Source organism: Phoxinus phoxinus, assembly GCF_949152265.1.
Source record: "Phoxinus phoxinus genome assembly, chromosome: 19".
NCBI lineage: Eukaryota > Metazoa > Chordata > Actinopteri > Cypriniformes > Leuciscidae > Phoxinus > Phoxinus phoxinus.
Window position 1 is genome coordinate 8,837,465 of NC_136894.1, and position 21,847 is coordinate 8,859,311.

Below are 21,847 nucleotides of genomic sequence, written 5' to 3' on the forward strand. Positions count from 1 at the left end.
CTAATTACATAATAGTCCTTCAGCTGTGCCTTGTTCAGTGTAAAGAATGAACTGTTTTATAAAATTATATTTTTGAGAATGTATTTGAATAATCCTGGCATGTACCTCCTCAGCATTACATTAGATGGCAGCAGTGCTTCATGTTATCCTCAATGACTGTAAAAGATCTAAAAGCTGAGGACCTTCAAAACATTAATGCTACCATAATCTCAAAACAAATCTTAAATCATATATCAAGTTATTATTTTGTGCATCATCCTATGTAATGTCTCAGATTCGCTGGAGTTTTCAGTTTGAAAGTCCAAAAACAGGCCTAGAATTTGTCAGTGTCCAAGCACTTGTTAAGCTCGGCGAGGTTTTGAAACTAAAAAGAGAAGAAATGAATGATCTCTCTGTTGATTGTTGCTGCTGGTGCCAATTACCCAGAAGGCTTGCCAAACTGCAGGCACAGATAAACTAGAGGGCTATCAAGCAACCGGGCCTCTGAGGCGCCATCGTGGTAATGAGGCCATCGTTGCCGACCCCGTGTGTAGTGATTGATCAGAGATCGTTTCCATTTTATTACTTCAGAGAAGTGCTGGGGAGAGACTACTGCCATCTGGCTCGCTTTATTAATGCACTCACACACTGTTTAAATAAGCAAATGAAAGTCTTCTGCTAAACAGACTTTCAATAAAATAGGCATTTGATTTTTTAAATTAGAAGCTGACAAAGAAAACCAACTCGGGATGCATTTGAATAGCATCTTCCTTTCAAGCGCAAAACCTTCCAATGACAGAATAACAAAATGTAGACCTGGCTGCTGATTCTTTCATTTAAACGAATGAGGATAGCCTATACATGTTATAAATAGGCCTACTTTGCCTATGAGCGCTTCAATCCATTACGTGTGATAATAAAGCTCACAGAAATTGAATTCTGCCTGCAGATCGATGGTGGTGTTGAAACTAGTTTGGCTGCTTGGGGAAAACCATGTATAGTTACGCCCTCAGGAAAATAAATTCATAACACTTTTACTTCCTTCCTGCAAAGTTGGCTCATTGTGATGCGCTGGCTTGATAAGGATTCATAGAGTGCAACATTACGAGTCGAGGCAAATTTGTGGGTTTTGATATGCCTGTTGTGTCAGAAGCATTTTATGTTGAAATAATGAGCACTGGATTTTTTTTTAGAATAACCTTAGGTCAGCAATGCACACCAATCCAAACAAAACGGAGCTCACTAGATACTTTTGACAGCTGCTCTGTTATGACATTTGCCGGGCTTGGCTAATTAGAGCGGCTGTAAAAATGCACAATGCAGGGATAAAAGCCTTATTTTAGTCACAACAAGATGTTAGCGGTATGTTTTTTGGCAGTGTGTGTGTGCTACTTGCACCATTACATCCTGTAGTATTAGGTTGAACCAGCTGTGATATGATGGGTGGAAGATTATGACCGATTTATTATGAGCTAGAGAGCTGAACCTGGTGCAGGCAGATGGATAAAAATGCTGTGAACTCGTATGATCTGCTTGACGCAACACAAGTTCAAACTCCCTCAGCAAGGCCTCGCTTCAGTTAATCATGTGCTGCTGATGTGTCTATATGTATTCAGACCAATGTTTTAGCAAATATATTCCACAGGAAAAACATCTTCTCATCAGATAGGCTGCAGCAGGTGCTGTATACACCTAATGTTTAATATCCTGTCTGAAATCGATAGCCTCATGGCCCTCTGATGGTAGCCAATGAATTGGCCTTTGTGGCAATGAGGTAATAGTGAGGTAATTGTCAGACTTTGAACTAATAACAATAATTAGTCTCTATCAGCAGCTGTGGGAATTCATTAGGGGAAATGTGGGAGATTGGATGGGGAATGACCCTGGGGAGTTAATCATCATTATAATCCAATGCCATGATTGGCCACAATCGAGCATTAAAGCGAATTTGCTTTTGTTTTTGACCTATTCTTAATGATTTTCTCCACATGAACATATGCTATAATCATATAACAGATGCCATTAAGAGTGAACAAATAAACATAAAATAAAAACTTCAAATGTGCACAAAAAGAGGTGCCTATCGCTAATATGGTATTTCCTTGTACCGGTAGATATCTCTATATCAGAGATTTGGGAGCACTGTTGCCTGTTGGGGATGCTGATTTTTACGCTTAATAGCCAAGTTACACTACAAAGTAAATACATTAAAGCTAATTAAGTTGATTTAAAAATAAATAAATATATAATATTTTTGCAACCATAACATTATCTTTATAATGTTAATAGATACTTAGATAAATCTTTAATATTTATCTAACAATATTTAGCTTTAAAGCTAACGAAATTTACAATAAAAACACAACTAGAAAATAGTCTTTAACTAATAACTGATTTGAAGACAAGCTGCCGAGAACAGCAACATTTAACAATGTCGTTGCTTGGCTTTTTATTTTATTTAAATTTTTACAGGGACTCGAATGGTGAATCATTTCACCGTTCGAACGAATCGACTATTTGAATCGGACTTCTTCCGAATGCCACATATGAGAATGAACTTAGTTTAGGAGAGCTCAGAGCTCGCAAGAAAGTCCATTAAAGAGATACATTTTCTCTGAGTAGTAATATCGCTATCACATTCTTGGATCACATAGGACACTTGTAAGTAACCCATTTAAATTGTTCTGTTAAGTTGTGACACAACAACAGAAAAACTTAACCCATGGTTTGCTACTCTTAGCTTTTTTTCAGGTTTTGGTTGGGTTTGACGGTAGGCAATTTTCGGACCAGCTAGCAATAGCATGCTAGCTTTGAAAACATGAGATCCCACCCCCCCCCCCCCCCCCTTCTTCTAAACACACATGCACGTGCACAGCAGAGTTTGCAAAGCGGCACACGAGACGAGAGACGGCGTTAAACTATCTCATGTCTCAAAGCCCATAATATTAATAAAAGAGCTTAAAGAGCACTGACCTCTACCACCTGACTGCTGCAGATTCAATTTGGCGTTGATAGTGTTGCCATTAAAAAGCATAAATTTGAGTCACGAACCACTCCGAATAAAACATCACAGGTTTCCATCTCTTCAAAATTACAGCAGTTATGGCGTGAACGCAGCATAAGCTTGTTGTTTTGGTTCGTGGAACTGTAAAAGGTGGCTGCGTCTGTCTTAACTCATAGTTTGAAACGAACTGATGGTGTGAGCAGTGTGTGCGGAGGTATGGAAATATATACTGTACGCTGACAGACAGACATTCGGACCGAATGCAATGATTGGACAAACTTCCACAGATATGCCTTCCACAGATATAGACTACATACATTTAGACCACTTAAAGGATAATTCCGGTATTTAACACCTTGAGTCTATATTGTAGTTTGTTTTGGATGAACAAGAGTGGTGGACAACATTTTTTTGACAATGGTTCCTCTCTCGAGTTTTTGACTATAATAGAATTGGCCATGGACCCATTTAACATTGGAGTCAATGGTCATGTCCGAAAATGTAATTAAAACAGCCAATAATGTTCGTTTACAAAACTGTTAAACTCACCGAGTGGTTAGTGGTGTTTGTTGATGGTTATAAACAATATATCGTCGCAATATATGATTCCAATCCGTTTATTTTGCTATAGTGGAACTATTTTTTCAGACACTTCACAACCGTGTAACTTCCGCTCAATATTTGAATCTGAAGCGTTAGCACACTCCCGACCACTTGATGACGATAACCGATGTTTATGTCTCGCGGGACACTCACGGTCACAGTCGAGTTCAACTTCATATTGCACTGGTCAGTGGTCACGTCTTTCAATATTTTCAAGGTTTTGTTTGTTTATTTCGCTTACTCTCCCGGAGCACAGTTGCTCTGCTCGCTAGCCTTATGAGAAACGGAAGCGAGCAAAAAGACTACATCGACCAAATGTAAACAGCCCCCTTTCCATTTCCGGTAGCGCATTTATATTAACGAGCACTCAGTCCTTCAACAGAATTCAATGGGATTTTACAAAATGACGAATAAAACACGACAGAAACTGTATTTCGCAACACTTTTTGTTTCTGGAACATCAACTAACATCACTAATCACTCGGTTAGTTTTGAAAACTAATGTTAAAGGTTGTTTTAATGACATTTTCGGACATGCCCATTGACTCCAATGTTAAATGGGTCCATGGCCAATTCTTTTATAGTCAAAAACTCGAGAGAGGAACCATTGTCAAAAAAATGTTGTCCACCACTCTTGTTCATCCAAAACAAACTACAATATAGACTCAAGGTGTTAAATACCGGAATTATCCTTTAAGTTAGTGATTGCTTTCAGGATGTGAAGAGACTTTCAACCAGCATAACAAAAAAAAAAAAAAATCTGGAACAAATCTCTTTATCCTTCTTTTAAGCTAGACTCCCAGCCTGACGAAATGAGAAATAAAAACCCAAAATCCTTTAAAAGATGACCAGCATAAATTATTAGCCTGGCTGGGAGTCAAGCTAAGACCAACAAACAAGCTCAGGCTGGTTTTAGACACAAATTTTCGATACAAGATGAACTCAAGCGCATCTTTGTTTCCTAGTTCTCCCTTTGTTGTGTCACTTTGTGCTGTAACACAGACATCTTTTCCTCAGATCAATGTCTGGACTCATAGACCAAGAACATCAACCCAGTTAAAAAGAGAATGAGTCCTGACGGATCCATCAAGCTTAACCAAAATGCCTCTGATCAGCCAGAGCCATCAGTTCTGTATGACAGGCCTGAATAGATGACGGGGAGGTTGAAGGAGCCAAGTATGGGTAGAGAGCCCTGCTCCCTTAGCGACGGCTCTACTGAAATGTCTCCTTAAGCAAGCATGCAGATCTAATCGATAAGCTCATACACTGCCGGGCATTGATTTCCGTTGTGACTAACAGCAACAGTTAGACGCATTCTTCTACCTGTGTCTAAAAAAAGAACCGCGATTTCTTTTTTCCGCAGACGTCAGTGTGAAGCTCAGTCGAGTCTCATGGAGGCAGAGAAGAATTAGTGTAGTTAATAATGACACACTCGCTTACATGCTGATGCTGATATGATTGCAATGTTTAAAAGTTTCACATAACTTCAAGATTAATTTTTATCCTTTATTATAATTTAAATTGGGTAATTTATTTAGTTCTACATCTCGCTGGTGCTGAACCTGGCCTTAGTGGTTGGCAGGAGGTATCCATGGCAACAGGGTGAAGTTTTCCCTCGGTGTGGCCAATCTATGGTCAATCTTTACAGTATTTATTAAATTAGAAACAGCTTACTGCTGTCTCCATAGTAACCGGAACCCAAGTAGCACCATTAGAGCAATCATGCATAACTTGAGCTTGGGCTCCGCACAAGAACATGGTTCTTTTTATTAATCAACACCTTTATAAATGCACTCAAGAGTTTTCATGTCTGAGAGAACTTTCCGGAAATTGAATCCGTTTTATAATGAGAATTGGCAGCAAGTAACTCTCTACAGTAAGGTTGTATATGCTAATGGTAATATTTGATACTTCAGTAGGCATCATGAACTAATAATAAGTAATATTTTTAAAGAATTTATTCATCTTGGTTATAAGTTTCATGCCCATTTATAGCTAAATGGATTAAAGTGGATTTTGAAACAGTGTTGTTTGTTCTTAAACTGTTCAAAATAATTTTTTGGCAAATGAAATTAAGCTGAAATAAAATAAAATGTTAAATGAATGTTTTTAACTTCAATGAAAATTAGAAATGTTGCCTTGTCAACAAACTGAAATAAGTTAAGGTTGAAGTACTAAAATGACTAAAACTGAAATAAAAATAAAGTAATATAGAAATGTAAAAAAACAGCAACTAATAAAAAAGAACAATAAAATTACAACTAAAATTGAAATGAAAACTGAAAAAAGTATAAAAAGCTAATTCATAATGGTAATAAATACAATAATCAGAATCATAATAATAATATTATATATAGTATATCAAAATATTTAAACACCACTGTTGCAACTTAAAAAAGTATATAATATATACTAATTAATTTGCACTGTTTTTAAGTAAACACAATAATTGTTTTGTTTGTCTAAAATGCATGCATTTGCTAAAATGGATCATCTTCCGACTGTAATTGAAACTCAAATTATAAATTTCACCCCCCAGTGTAAAAATATTCATGAAAAGTATATTTCTTTAACACAAAAAGTTGTTGGCTATAGCCTATGTTAAAATGAATGCATCACATAACTAAAATCAACTAATAGCTGCCTAAATAAGTAGCATATTTATAAATTAAGAATAACCGAGATGAATAGCTGCTGCTTCTAAATTATTATTCATTAGTTCACGACACCTATTGCATTAACTATTTTTTTTTACATATAGGCTACATGCTTATTGTAAAGTGTAACTGAATTGTCAAAGTAAGCTTGGTTCAGATACATTGCTGACACCTTGACATAGCCTTGCGGTCAGGCTGTGGGTGGACGGGGCAGCGGTGGGTGGCTTGCTCTGGGTTTTTAGGTCCCCAGTGTACATAAATTCTGCAGTGATTTCCACTCAGTCTAGATAAAGATGCTGTGTAGACCATGTTTGGAAAATCCAGTTAAAATTCTACTTAACATTAGCCAAGTTTCCTTCCAAATGTGCGGGTTTAACTTATGCGTAAAATTGGAATATCGTATAAAAACACTTGCAAATAAAGCACTGGTTTCATCCCAAGTGTTCAAAGGGAACAAAATCGTCACTTCCTTGGCACAAAAAAATTAAGTTGCTGCAATCGGGAAAGCCACCGTGGCTCTTTTATCCTACATCGTAAAGGACTTGCGTGCAGACAAAACGCAATAAATGCTGTCGTGTTATCTTGCGTTTGGGTGGTGGTGTTTAGGAACGCAATCATGTGAGACGCATCTGGAAGGGAATAAGAATGATTAAACCAACGGCTGTGTCTGAAATGAATAGGTATTTTGAAAAAGTTATAACTTCACGACCACTAAAAAAGTATGTTCTATAGTATGAATGCAATCTGGACGTACTACATCACAAATCCTCTCCTCATGGGATAGTAGTCCATCGTATGCACACTTCAGAATCTCGCCAGAAGAAGGTCATCCGGGTACTTTTTGCCTGCTCTTTATGCTGTGGATTCAGATACTTATTTTGTCATATACTGTTTTTCGCAAACTATACTTTGGAAATATGCGATTTCGAATGCAGCCAAAATTTGAGATGCTGTGCAATGAAATTGGTCTCCTGGTTAGTCCAGTTTTCCAATCACATCCACTGTTGAGTTTTTTTGTTGTGGATGGAGGGATTTATTTGGTAAATGTGTTTCCATTGCAGTTTATGCGCATGTATTCTTATTGGATAAAAAGTTTATGCGCCTTAATTGAGCTCATACCTTTTTTATCCACATTTATAGAATTTATGCACATCTTGGTGTTTCCATCCGGTGTTTTTTATGTGATATACCAAAATGTGCATAAATACCGGTAGGTGGATGGAATCATAGCTAGTGTCCATACCTTAATTGTAACATTGCCAAAAATCCAACACGTTACTATGCGCTAATTTTGAAGAGCTCTCCTCATCTATTTGTTCACATCAGGAGCGGCCTGATGATGCAGCAGTTAACTGCACCCATCTGCAACATCTCCAGATGTTACGCTCAGCGGCCGGTTGATCGAGCGCCTCGGGAGTACGTGAATCCATATGGAATTTGCATTGAATTCCTTAATTTGCATCTGTCATGATGATCATGGAGGATTTACAGAGAAACATTTGGTAAGACACATTCACTTTGTATTTAAAACTGCAAAAATGCATGTCATTTGTATCCTGTAGGGAGTGACGCTTGTAATAATGTCAAACGTTGTCTTTTACAAAGTCTTTTTAGATTTATTTTTATAGCTGGCATTTTAATGTGATGATCCAAAACCAGGAGAGAGATGAGAGTAGCGCTAAACAAATGAAAAATCTCTTCGGCCTCATGAAGGAAGGAGCTGATGGACTCAAACTGCCTCCAGATGTGCGCCTGTTCTCCAATATTGATGGCCTAATTTTAGTAGCTTTTTATTAGAACCAAAATGTGCTGTAAAGGTCACTCATTCACCTCCCAGTGACATTTTAACTGTTGAGTCAGACTTCTCCCTATGTGTGACATGCTTGTTCCCGGAAATCAGGGTTATTTGATGTCTCTGTCAGTTTGATCCCGAACAACAGGCGTCCCCCCCGACGCTGTTGATCTCCACTCCCTGTCAGGCCACACCGCTAGACTCAATTGGCCGTGTTCATCTCTCTCTCTGTGACTTTAAACAGACAGTAATGTAATAACAGGGACCCTGTTTGCACAGACACAACACGTCTCCTCTGTGGTAGCGCCGATCATGCACTTTAAGCCAGTCATCATTTAGTGACTCTGAGTCACTAGAGAGTTGAGACTAATGCAAAACTGGATGTTTATCATTCTTCCAGTTTTCATTCTTCCACATTTGATGGTAAACAGCATAATGTTAATTTATTGTTCTACATTATGTTTATTGAGGTAGTATTATTCACATTTGCTTCATTCTATACCCCATAACTCAATGAAGATTAGTGGTGTCAACAATAATCGATTCGGCGATGCATCGCAATGCGGGATATGCACGATTCAGCATCGATGCGGCAAAGTGCCATAATCGATTATGTCACTGTTTATTTTCTGGCCTTGAGTTGGACAATAAAGTTACTTTCGTGGGCATAACAACAACAACAAAGACGGATGAGGCGGAGGGAGATGACCGCGATAGACGGGTAATTAAAAACGCACCCAAAGCTTGGAAAAGCGGACATCTGGGCACATTTCGGATTCTACGAAGTTAATGGGAAACTTAACAAGACGAGGCTGAACACAGGAGCGCAACTTCGCGGCTGAGACACGAATAGACTAACATAAAGCTTTTACTCTTAAACACAAAAGGCACGTCCATTTGAATAAAACAATAATATTTATTAAACAAACCAGATCAAGAGCAAAAACGAAATAAAGTGCATAACTGAAAAATAAAGCATAGGCTCAAAACTAATACAAACAGTGGCACAGCGCATTGGGCTCCAATAATTATTTTCCGTCTTCTAAAAAAAAAAATGCTGCCACACTGCCGATGTCTTTGTTGACATGGTAGAAGAGGACTGACTATGAATTAAACGGTCTCTCAATTAAATAAATAATATTTTGCAAACCTTCTAGCCTAATTTCTTCAGTCTGTCTCTCTTCTCCGGTGGGTTGGGCTAATCCAAAAGAAGTGAAAACAAGGGGGGTGTTCTGAAGACACACTGTTACCTGTGAAACAGGGGTGCTCTGAAAACACCCCCATTTGCAATTAGTGCTTTCCACCTGATGAAATGAACGCGCAAAACGAATAAAATGAACGCGGGAAAACTGATGAAATGAACGCGCAAAACGAATGAAATTAACGCGGCAAAACTGATGAAATTAACGTGCAAAACGAATGAAATGAACGCGGCAAAAAATCGACCAATCAGAATTTTGGTCAAGCCAGAACGTATCGACCAACAATCGACTGGGAGATTACAGCCCTAGAAAGCAGTGATTTATGTTTTCTTTTTCAGATTTGAAAATGCCATATCCAATACCCTGTACCATTCAATTTTATTTTGTTTAATGACATTTATGTCAAAGATACAGGAGAGTGATAATACACACATAACAGCCAATAAAATCTGTTGTTCAATATATGACTGCTTGTATTGCCTCATGACTGATGAAAAAATTGCCTTGTTGTGTGCAGTAGAATTTTGATGCATCGCAATGCATCGTAGAATCGAATTGAATCGAATCGTTACCTGGTGAATCGTAATCGAATCGAATTGTGAGGGCAGTGCCAATGCACACCCCTAATGAAGATGGTCATGTTCACCTACAAGATCACTTAGAGACTTAAGCATCAATACTAAGGATGCACGATATATCAGCCACCATATCGTTATCGGCCGATGTTCCCTTTTAATGTTGTCGTTATTGGGCCGATAAGAAAATTTGTCCGATATATTAAAGCCGATAAATAAGGGATTATTTCCTTCAGATGCACATTGTTCGCCATGATGGTTTTAAATTTCTTGAAATATGATTGGAATCACTTCAAAAAAGGAAAATACAGTTAAGTGCAACATGTGTACAGTGCAAGTCTGTCATATAGACTACATAAAATTATAATGAGAAATGTATACTTTTATGCTTTTAATGGTGAGACTTTTGTTTTTGTAATCAGGCTCTCAAAAAGTATTTGAAAATTTTGATTTATATTTATTGGCCAATATATCGGTTATCGCCTTTCAAATATAAAGAATTATCGGTTATCGTATCTTCCAAAATGTTCATATCGGTGCATTTCTAATCAATACCCCATGAACCATGATTTACTAATTGCTATTGCTAGGCAGGACATTAATTTTTATACAATCATGTTTCTACATAAAAGAAACAATTTTTTCCATTTGTTTCTTGTACTCCAAAAAATTCAATGACAAAAAAACCCCCTCTCAAAACGTTTTTTTTACAGGTTCTCTGGAGGTTAAGACAGAGTTGTTGACTGTATTATACATGGATATGTATTAATTTAGTCACTCGCTGTTTGTTTTCATATTGATCCTGCAGTTGGCAAAAGTACATTTTCTCTTTTTCATAAGACAAAGTATTGTTGTAAATGAGTTAGTCCTCCAGACTAAACATTTTTCAAACAGCAACGGAACAGATTTTTGCCCAATTCTAATTTGTCTGAGTCATTCTCCATGGGGGAGAACCTTTCCACTGCTCACCATGGCAACCTACTTGTGCACTGGGCTGCTTCCAGATCATATGGCGTGAGGTTCATTCACAGAATCTGTTTAGATGGCCCTTCTAGAAAGCAGTGTCTAACAGTACATCATGTAATGTAGATAGTATCTTGTTTATTCCTCTATATGAGGGATAGCAATACAAATGTCAAATGCATTACATCAGAACCCCCCCTCCTATATCCCATTTACCCAAACAGCTCCAGTTCCCATGGTGAGTCAACATGAGTCAGAAATGGAAACCTCCAGCATACCTTGCTATGGGGCCATTTTTGGAAATGGAGATTTTTAGTTAAGTGTTAAACTCAGCTTAGTCTTTCACAAGTCTGCATTTCCAGATTGCTATACGTACAAATCCTGGCATGATTAACAGGCAAACGGCTTTAGGATGTCATCTTTGACAGGGGTCCAGAGATTCATAAGTACACTGTACTCTGAAAAGTCCTGAGATTATATCAAAACTATTTTTGAAAAACAAATTTAGGAAAATTTTAAACAAAGAATCATTAAATGGTCAAATAAAAAGGTTCTCCACAATTTATAGCTTAATATATATATAACTTTTACTGAAATTGGTTCACTAATATAATGTGACATAATATAATTTATAAATTAATAATAATAAAAAAATAGAAATAGAAGCATTTTCACTAGAGATCTTAGACTTTTGATCCTCACTGTATTATTTGTTGACTTAATGTATAGGACAAGTTTGGTATTTTACACTTAAAGCCCTGTTTTCAGATAGTTCTGATGAAATAGAACGGTTAAGATTGAAAGTTGGACACATGCTGCTGGCCCGAGAATTTTAGGTTTCTGTGGTAACAGGTTTTATCGTAGTTTTTGTCCAACTCCATTGACTTGTATTGGATGTGCTGTGAGGTGCCGGAAACTGGGTTGGAGTCTCTATTATTCAAGCTGTCAACGGAAGGATGTATGTGTGTGAGGCGTTTGGAAAAATAGGTCCACAGTTTTACAACGAATGGTAAAACACCTGTTGGAAATCTTTTGCAGCGATTTTTGTGTGAGCATATCAGTGAACACCCCTGACCACTCGGTGAGTTTCACGTCTTTGTAAGCGAAAGTTTCATGGGGTTTAGGAAGGATTGTTCCAGTGCACCTATGCAGCCATTGTGTAGGTGGGGGGGTGCTACCACAGAAACCGAAAATTCTCGGGCCAGCAGTATGTGTCCAAATTTCAATCTTAACTGGTCTATTTCATTAGAAACTATCTAAAAACAGGGCTTTAAGCGTAAAATACCGAACTTGTCCTTTAAGCTCACATTTCCAATAAGCTTGAGCGGCACTGTTTGAGATTGTTTTGTCCATTTAATTACTGGTGTGAATTTTGTTGGATTTGAAATTCTCTCAACAATATTGCTCTTAAATGAAATTCAAACCCCAATTCCCTCAACCATACCTATTGCGAGTACGCCCTTAAGTGTCTGCTAGATGTCCACTGCCTGAATGCCTCTGCAAAGGCTCCTTTACTTCAGGGACAGGTTGTCTGCTCTCATCTGTTTGCAGCTCTGGTGCTATATTTAGGCCATACCAATAACCAAATCCACAGCGCCTGATGAGCTGTGTCTTCAGACCAATGAGTAGCCCTGGGTGACAAAGCCTTCCAATAGAAGCAATGTCATCGCTATTCACTGATGCTTTATTGAGACTCCCCATAATGTGGGGAAAGAGAAAGACCGAGAGAGAAAATCCTCACACATAAATTAAACCTTCCCAACTTTGTTGCCATGGAAGCTCAATCCTTTTGGCGAAGCTTCTCATTCTTCAATCTCCATTTAATTAAGGCTCCTGAGCTGCCAAAGGCTGTTCGGCATACGACTTTGCGTACATCAGCTCTGTTGGTCACGCGCTGGCTTGACTTGATAATCCACAACAAACATGCATGATGCAAAAGGATGATAAACTCACATTTAATAACATACAGAGAAACAACAGCACGAAACGTTAGCAAAAGACAATGAACAACAGACAATGACTGAGGGTTTCAATACACGAAGGCAACAAGAGGCTAAATGTAGGACAGGTGTTGGTGATTGGATGGAAAACCCATCAATTGGAGTGAAGAAGAGACCGTTTCTTTCTTACCTTTAAAAAAGTCCATACTTGATAGTACAGTTAGCAATATATAGGCTAATACAAGATTGCGCAATGCTAGAATTTTTATGCAAACAGGTCACATACTGTGTTGGTCAAATCAATGACAATGACACAAATATGCAAATAGGAAGGCTAACCCAGGGTTTAGGATTGTACAGTGAGAAACAGCAGCATATGCATATCCAGGATTAATTGTTAACCCTGGGTAAATTAAGAGCAATGAGAAACGTGAAGGAAGATAATGAATGACCCAGGGTTTCGAATGACTCGGTTAACTACTGTAAAGCCCTACACAACTGTTGATGCGATTTAAATGTGTTTTTTTTTTTACTCTGAGGCGATAACAGGCTTCCATACTTTATCCTAAGCATATGAAAACTTTTTTTCGCATCGGCAGAGTTGTGGCGTTTCCAAACCTCTGGGAACTTTGCTGTTATAATATGTCAATGGATGGAGTCTTTATCGAGTTTCTTTTTGAAAAAATACTCCCTAGATACCAATGGCAGAGATTAGCAGAGGAACGATAATCTGTCAAATCTAATTCGATGCACATGCAGATTCAGTCTCATTAATGCAAGGAGAACAGAACAGAAACATTTGACCTTGCTGCATAAAAATAAGGCTCAGAATCCACTAGCATGACGCTAATTCAGACTGGGGTGTCCCGGTTTTTGTCCTGGTAATTAAGACAGTCACAAAGAGGCTAATTAGGGCAATCCACATTAATTAAAACCGCTCCCATGTGAAGCTGGTCTCAAATTGGACTTAAATCGAAGGACTAGTGCAAATGTGATTGATGTGTACATAGATAGAGCCTATGCTGCTCTCTGCTCTTTGATCATGAGCCTCTTAAATCGATGGTCTTGGAGCGTATATTGCACAGCACTAGGGAGTAGTCCATAAGATGTGGTTTGATTTTGAATCCTTTTTCATTTTCCGTTTAATTATTTAGGGCTGAGTCTGATAGCTTTGTAAACAGAGTAAATTACAAAGTATTTGTACATAAAAGGATACAGCGATGAGATTAACACATGTTGAAAGTCAACATGATTACGTCAAGACCATTGTTCAGAAATTGGTCCAGGCTGTGAGCTGACAGTTCAGCCCTGAATAAAAAGAGACACTCAGTTAAACAAGTGACAAGAAGTGGAGACATTTCCTAATGAAATGCGATGGCGGAGATGGAGAAAGGGTTAGAAATAATTGTACAGTAGATTTCACAGTGGAGACTTTTCACATAAGCAACATCAAACAGAGACATGTTTTTAGTAAAGTGAATGAGATACTAAGATCAGCAGGATTCCAGTTATTCCCTATAGGAAAATAGTGATATTATATTGGTACCATATTGGTTATCATCAGCCAAGATGTTTAATTTATTGGTATTGGTTGATATTGAATATCTGTCATCTAACGCTCTTTAAAAACCCATTGATTTAATAACACTATGTAATCTTCAGCAAATCACTAAATAAATATGCACATTCACATTGTACATTATAATCTTGTGATGCCTAAATTCACTTGAAGCCGTTTTTAGTGTTTTCTTTTTCTTTTATGTAGACAAAATAGTATAGAATTTTAATATTGGTCATTTATTGGGTTTTGGCTGAAACAGAAGAAATTCTCAACAACTTTTTTCATATTGTGAACGTGAATGAGCTGCAAAGCTCATGAGACTGCAAAGCTTCAAAATAACAAAGAAAGAACACCATAAATGTATCATAATAGCACTCCATACAATTGAACAGACTGAAAATTAAGTCATTATTCACTAATAATCTTCCCCTCCTATGAACTTTTAACAGTGAATCAGTGAGTTGAACTGAAGAATCGCATAAGTCCGATTTGTGAACAAATCATTCAGATTGGTTTTGTGCATTAGACTATTTAAATACTCAAAAGAATGACTTGTTCATAAATCGGACTTCGCTACAGGTTTGGAACAACATGAGATAAATGATGATGTGAATAATAGTACTTAAATCTCTTTAATGAATACTTACTCAAGATAACAGTTTTAAATGTTTTCAGCATTCATTCATTTTTAGCAGTAGCGCCCTACAGTATAGACAAAGTGTGCATTACATCCCATGCATAATTGATAAGCAGTGTTCCATTCACTGAACAGCTGAGAGGCGCGTGTAAATAGATATGCACTCTGTTTTTGCCCAGCTAACCTACTAAGATCAGTACAGGAACACGTTCTGATATCCACACAAAATTGATCTTAACTCACAGGTGCTTTCAGGGTATGTTGAGTCATAAGACCCATTGCAAGAAGAGTGTTATCTGACCACACTAACCCACCTCTGTGAATTTCTCTAGAGGTACAGAGCAGCAGCAGCTCAGAGTCACCGTTTGGCACAGTTTGTTGTTTGAGGATATAAAGCCAATTACTCTACAGCATCACTTTAACAGGATTTACTGTTATTGCCATACGCAAATGAACTAATCTGGTGTACTGTAGGTGTCTGCTGCACAGCGAGCCCTCTAATCCACATTTATGCATAATTTGTGCTCTAATGAAACCTTAACATGTTTATCATAAGAAAATATTCTCATGTAGTGCTTTGTGACATCTTGCCATCAGCAACAGCAAGAGGGCAGCTCTGTGCATGTCACCGCACATGTGCTCTGATAATCGCTTCAGTCTCTGTGGGAAAGATACTTTGATCAAGAGTCGAACAGGGGAAGCTTTGAACTTCTTGGAATTATTCATTTATTTGGTGGTGATACATTCATAAGAAAAGGTTACACATGTTCTGGAGTGCCACTGGATATGCCTTACTGATTATGGCTGTATATTTTATTAGGCGAATCTCTTATTGATCAGCGTAAGTTATTTAAAAAGAAAATGCTCACGGATTCCATTAAAAATGATTCACATTGCGAGGACAATTCAGGGGTGAATTATGCTCTTAAAAAGATGCCTTGTGTTAAAAAATGCATTCCCAACCACTCAGTCTTACAGCCTAATTGATGGCAAGATGATGTTCTTCTTCACTGTGTTATGTAATGGGTTCAGATTTGGGGTCTGAAAGAATATCCTGCAGGTCTTCCAGAGAATATGAGACGGTTGAATATTGTCGTGCTAAAGGTTTTGATTTCTAAGGGTAAGAAGTATGTGTACGTTCTTCACACATGATCGTTGTGTGTAGGTAATCTGTAAATGAGTGTGCCATTTAAATGCCAGTGTTGTGGACACGCATCCAAAACTGGTTCAATTTGACGTTAACCAAAAAATGTATTTTCTCCTCCCTTTAAAAAGATAGTAATTTATCCATATAGACTTAAATAAATATCTCATAAACTGTACGTCAAGTCACCTTTATTTATATAGCGCTTAATACAATACAGATTGTTTCAAAGCAGCTTTGCAATGATAAGAAAATGATTCAGTGATGCAAACAGTTCATTTCGGCTGTATAGCAACTCTAAAAGTTAAAAATATAAATATAAATAATCATAAGCGGTCTGTCCATAAAATACGGCCAATACTTCTATACAGACATGCATAGGGTCATATCACCATCAGACTAACAAACATCATACTAAAACAATGCAATAAACATGATCCAAAATAACACAATTTAATGCAAAACAATAATTGACATGACTTAATAAGAAAAACTACTTAAAAACGATTTAAATAAAATATAATCATATGTGATCCATATGTGGTCATTCTGGGAATGTCATTTTCCTGTTTTTGATTGTAAATTATACAGTAATTCATAGTTTTTACTTGCAAAAATCATAAATTTGACCGTATTTTACAGTAAAATGAATATGATTTTAACCGTTTACCGTTTAACCGTATATTTTTACATTACCATATTGTAATGTAACCCACAGTTTAAAAAAAAAATCACTGTAAAAATTGACAATTTTTGTAGGCAGTGTAACTATGCAGGATTATTATTTTGTTGAAACAGACCTGCAACCCATTTGTTGATTGTGCACCGACATTGAACCGCAGATTGAACCTAGCAGATATGATCGTAAAGTTGAATGTTTTTCTGTCTTCTGCCGTTTTAAACAAAAGATTAGGCCTCTCTGCTCCATCCAGTAAACCTGATTAATTTCTCTTCATTTCCGAATTGGAAAAAAAAGCAAATTTTCGCGCGCGCGCATGTATGTGTGTGACTGTTGTTGATCAGAGGTTTGCACTGATGGGTGTCTTTGTGGGAGTGAACAGATGAAACAAAGTACCACGGAAAAGCGTGTATTCATTATATTTAATAATCATTGGCACAAGTGGACATTTCTCGCTCCTGTGAGAAACACTACACCTATTTGATCGAAACGGGTACTGTTTACTTGAATGATAATAGCTGAGGAATACAGTTTATGAGGAGCATTCTGGGTCTGTGCAAAACACTCCGGAGAGCAGCAAGAGAGTAAATCAGGGAAAACAGCTTAGACACCGTCGTTCATCTTAATAAACCTTCATAAATGTCTCTGTCTTAGCAGTAGCAAGTTTTGTATTTATTCTTAAACTGGTACTTATTTGCCGCAACACTTTTCTCACAGTTCTTACATGAACACTTTCATCCATCTACACTACATAAATAATTCAGCATTTTATGGGCTACAGTATAAACCGCCGATATGCTTTGCAAAAACGGATGGGTCACTTTAAGGATGGTGGAGATATTGATTTGGAACTTGTGAAAGCCAACCCAAGCAAATGAATTGGGTTGGACAGGAATAATTTAGAATTAATAATAAGACCAACTTTTAGAGGAAACTTATTGCATTGCAGCAATTGTTGCAAAAGTAAATGAAGTTTTTATGTAAATATTTTTTGGTGCATTTACATGTACACCGGTTACTATAATAACCTGACGAAAACAACTTAAATGTTTTTTTTTATTGGGTTAATGCCACTTGTAACCTATAATAAGATAAGATACCATGATTTAACTCACCATCTGCATTCTGGCAGATTATTCAATGTGCAATCTCTTTGGTGTCAAAACCAGAGAAAAATATGTTCCTGTTTTTTTCTTGTACTGTGAGGATCTAAAGTTGATGTTTGAAGTTTGTGAGGTGACTGCATTTAAATGCCCTGGTCTTGTCAAAAAACAGGTCTTATATAGCTTAATAAGCAGGTAACATTATACGTCATACAGATAACAAGCTTTTCACAACGCTTCTAAGCCTCCGCACAGACGAGCATAGAATTCAGACTCTGTTTCTGTTCAGATCTCATCAATATTGCAGCAACACTCTCCTGCTGCTGGTGGGCTCCACCATCATTATTAATTTAGCTTTGTTTTCTTTTTTTCATTTTTCAGTCTCTTGCTGTTCAGCTGCTGTTATACAAGACTTTAGGCTGACTCTGGTATGAGAGCTGGGGCTGCATTGCAGATGTTGAGTGTTTCTTGGCTTCACATAGTGGAATATTTTGTGACTGAGGGTTTTCCCACAACCTTACATCAACATTTGTCCTTTAAGGCAATCCGCTGCTAATAGCAGTTGTGACATTGACAAACACTTTAATAATTCAAACAGTCTGACCGCAAGTGCTTTTACCACTTATCCTCTAAGTTCATTCTCACATACAGCTGAATGTAACTGATAATGTTTGGCCGCTTTAGGCTAATGCTAAACGACCAGAATGGCGGCACCTTTTATATTGACATTGCAATAGAAATTGACCATCCTTTTTCTTCGGGGTCAGTGATGCCATTAATATGCACCAATGTCATCGCCTCATCTGTGTACTGAAGGTACAGAATCACCAGGTACTCGATATCGATCCTGATGTCAAGCATGCAGATTGTCCTTGTTGCGCAACACGTGTTGAATTTTAAACTTGCCATATGTAAAATTCCCTGACTGATAAGCAAGGTTGAGAAAAACCGACACTGATGTAGCTTTCAATATTATGACTTAATTACAGTTGTTAGATATCTCATCTTTTTTGTAATGAATGTTTTGTTGTCCCAAATTACAGATAATGCATTATTCACTACTCATTATGTTAATTCAATACTTATTATCCTGACTCATTATGTTAATTCATTATCCATTATCAAACTCTTTTTTTTTTTGTCTGTTGATGCTTAATTTAGTTGTAAATGTTGAAAGAGACTTTTATGAGTGCATTGAAAAAACAATTCTAAATGGACAAGCAATGCTACTGACAAAACCCATGTTGTTCATTTTTACTTACACTTTGTCATATGAACAACCAGTAAGTATATCACAGTTCTAAGTTTTGTGTTTGATTCACTACATACAAACAACATTGTATGTTTATGACATGATTCAGTCAAAAAGAAATGATTCATGATAGTCATTCACTCCAGTCCACACCAGTGGTTCTCAACCTTTTGACACCAAGGCCTCCCATTGTCCAGGCCCCACGACTTTTCCAGATGTTCGTTATTTACTGGATAAGGATTAAGATTTTATTTTATTTTATTCAATTTACAATTGATACCTGATAAAATATTTAAGACCTTGAAATAATAAACTATAAAAATGTATATAAACTCTGGTATAAAAACATCTAACATGCCTAAAATGGCCATATTAAGATTGTATTAAAGGTAGGGTAGGCAATTTCAGAGCGGCTAGCAATAGCAAGCTAGCTTTGAAAGCATTAGATCACACCCACCATTCAGAGTGTCTCCAAAGCCACGACTCCTACAAAATACATGAACAAAGCATTATAAGAGACGCTGTGAAATTACCTCAAGTCTCAAAGCACATACCATTAATAATAATAATACATGTAAACAACTTACAGAGCTCTTACTTGTACCTGACTGCTGCAGATTAATTTCGGTATTGATAGTGTTGACATAAACAGCTCCGAGTAGAACGTCATGGGTTGCTTTCTCTATATTGCGGTTACTACATGGTGTGAACGCAGCATAAGCTCATTGTGTAAAAGGCGGCTGCTGTTTGTTTGTGGCAAAACAAATAAATAAGTTTTTTTTTTCAAATTCAAATAATAAATATCTTGATTTTTAGTGGTTTTAGCTTATTTTAATGCATTTTTATTATTATCTGAATTAGGACCCAGCCCTTTCCTCATTATCTCTATTATTTGAGAGAAAGGGTGTGAGGTCCAAATCGAGGTTTATTAATCTGCTTTCATGAGCACTCTCACTAATGTGCCTCCATGCACCGAGGAACATCCCTCTGCCCTGCCCTGTTGAAAGAGATGTTCTCTTCTGGACATTACCCAGCCCTGCCAATATCATAATTACAGTAATATCCTTTATATAGGGAGGCTGCCGAGTCTAAATGACTTCCACATCATGGAGAACATATGAAAAAGGCTATTTCCTTCACTCTGCCCAGCATTTATATAGCCTAACCCTTTGGTTAGACCACGTGGGCCACAGGTGGCTTTGACAGAAGACATGATTTTATGAGACTAAGAAGCATCTGCTAATGTCAGTGATTGTGAATCGCAAATAACACACCGTATGCACACCGGTAGCTTATTTGACCTTTCAGTCTGCTAGGAGAATATCAGTTTAAATTGCTCTTCAAACTCATAATGCACTGTGAAAAAGCCAAATGCATGAGAGCTTTGAGAAGCTCTTCTCTTTCATCCGTTAGTTCCACTCAGCGGTTTGTGCATCCATTCATAATGCTTTGCGCTTTATACGAGAACGTCATCTGCTCTATTCAAGGTCAGAGGTGAAAGGTGTTCGAGCACCTAGTCAAATCATTAAGACTGTGAAAAGCTCATTAAATCAATCATCACCTTGTGCTTATAAGAGGCAGTAAGTTAAGACCTGTGTGCTTGTGTTCAGTGACCACACTTGTTGGGGTTGGTCAAGCTTCTACTAAGATGAAGCGGCTTGTCCTGCTTCACCAGAAATAGCTCAACCCGATAATCCCCTAACTGAGCAGAGGTGACATGAACGGCGTAAGGATTATCTGTCGCTGTGCGAGACAGTGGCCAGGTGAAAGTGCCGCTTGCTTCACAGGTCTCTGAGTCAGGCAGAAATGTAACACCGGTAACCCTGCCTTTGATCGTGTGTTTTACCTTGCAGAACTGCATGCTATTATACCCTGCAACAGAGGGCTTCCTCACTGGAGGATTGTTAATTTTAATGGTGAGGATGCATGCTGAGACTCTTATTCTTGTTTTCTTATTGATGACTGAATCTGTGCCCACAGAATTTAACCTCCAGTTATTCAGAAAATTTGTAACATGCTCTGAATTTGCTGTGTTCATTTATTACACATCTTGGCTAATTTGATTATGCTTTCAGCGTTTCAAAGTGTTGTGCTCTCAGTTGAACACATTTGATGGACTGGATTTTGATACAGATTCCCTGATTCGGCTTAGATTCATTCTGATTCATTCTGATTCATTTGGGTATTTTTCAGTTAGAATGTCCAGTTTGCTCATATATAAAATAATACGTATATAAAAAAAATACAGGCCTAGTGGGTGCTTTCTTCTTTGTGGATAGACTGTTGGGATATTCTCTGGGACTTAGTGTCCAGTGTATTTCAAAGCTAAAAAAAAACAAAAAAACAAAGCCCTGAGGACAATGCAAACTCGTAAATACACAACACTAAAAGAGAGAAAATGCAACTCTGGAGCTTGGCTATAGAATAATGCTTGCCACAGCTAACACACCAAGAGGGGGAATCGGATGAGGTGCAGTGAGGAAATTCAGTCACATCAGTTTCTAACACACACACACACACACACACACACACACACACACACACACACACACACACACACACACACACGCACACACACACACACACAGAGAGAGAGAGAGCAACACTAATGCAATCAACATCAGCTGAGTCAGAGCTTTGGCCTGGGATAAGACTCCACACCAGTCATCTCAATATACCAGTAACACGGCCACTCAAAACAGACACACACACACTCGCTCTCATAGATCATAACATGATCATCCTCAGGATCTATT

The 21,847-nt window shown here is 37.6% G+C and overlaps 1 protein-coding gene across 2 annotated transcripts in view; it reads left to right on the forward strand.

Moving 5' to 3' along the window:
- The first annotated feature begins 2,474 nt into the window (after positions 1-2,474).
- Positions 2,475-21,847, forward strand: part of hpca (hippocalcin) — a 67,827-nt gene continuing 48,454 nt past the window's right edge. Inside the window, exons 1-2 of one of the 2 annotated variants that reach the window (XM_079590403.1) lie at positions 2,499-2,640; positions 7,570-7,745. In XM_079590403.1, the coding sequence (XP_079446529.1) occupies positions 7,711-7,745 (35 nt within the window). In that variant the 5' untranslated portion in view covers positions 2,499-2,640; positions 7,570-7,710. Of the gene's footprint in view, positions 2,641-7,569; positions 7,746-21,847 lie in introns of both variants that reach the window. The other variant, XM_079590407.1, reaches the window with a different exon arrangement.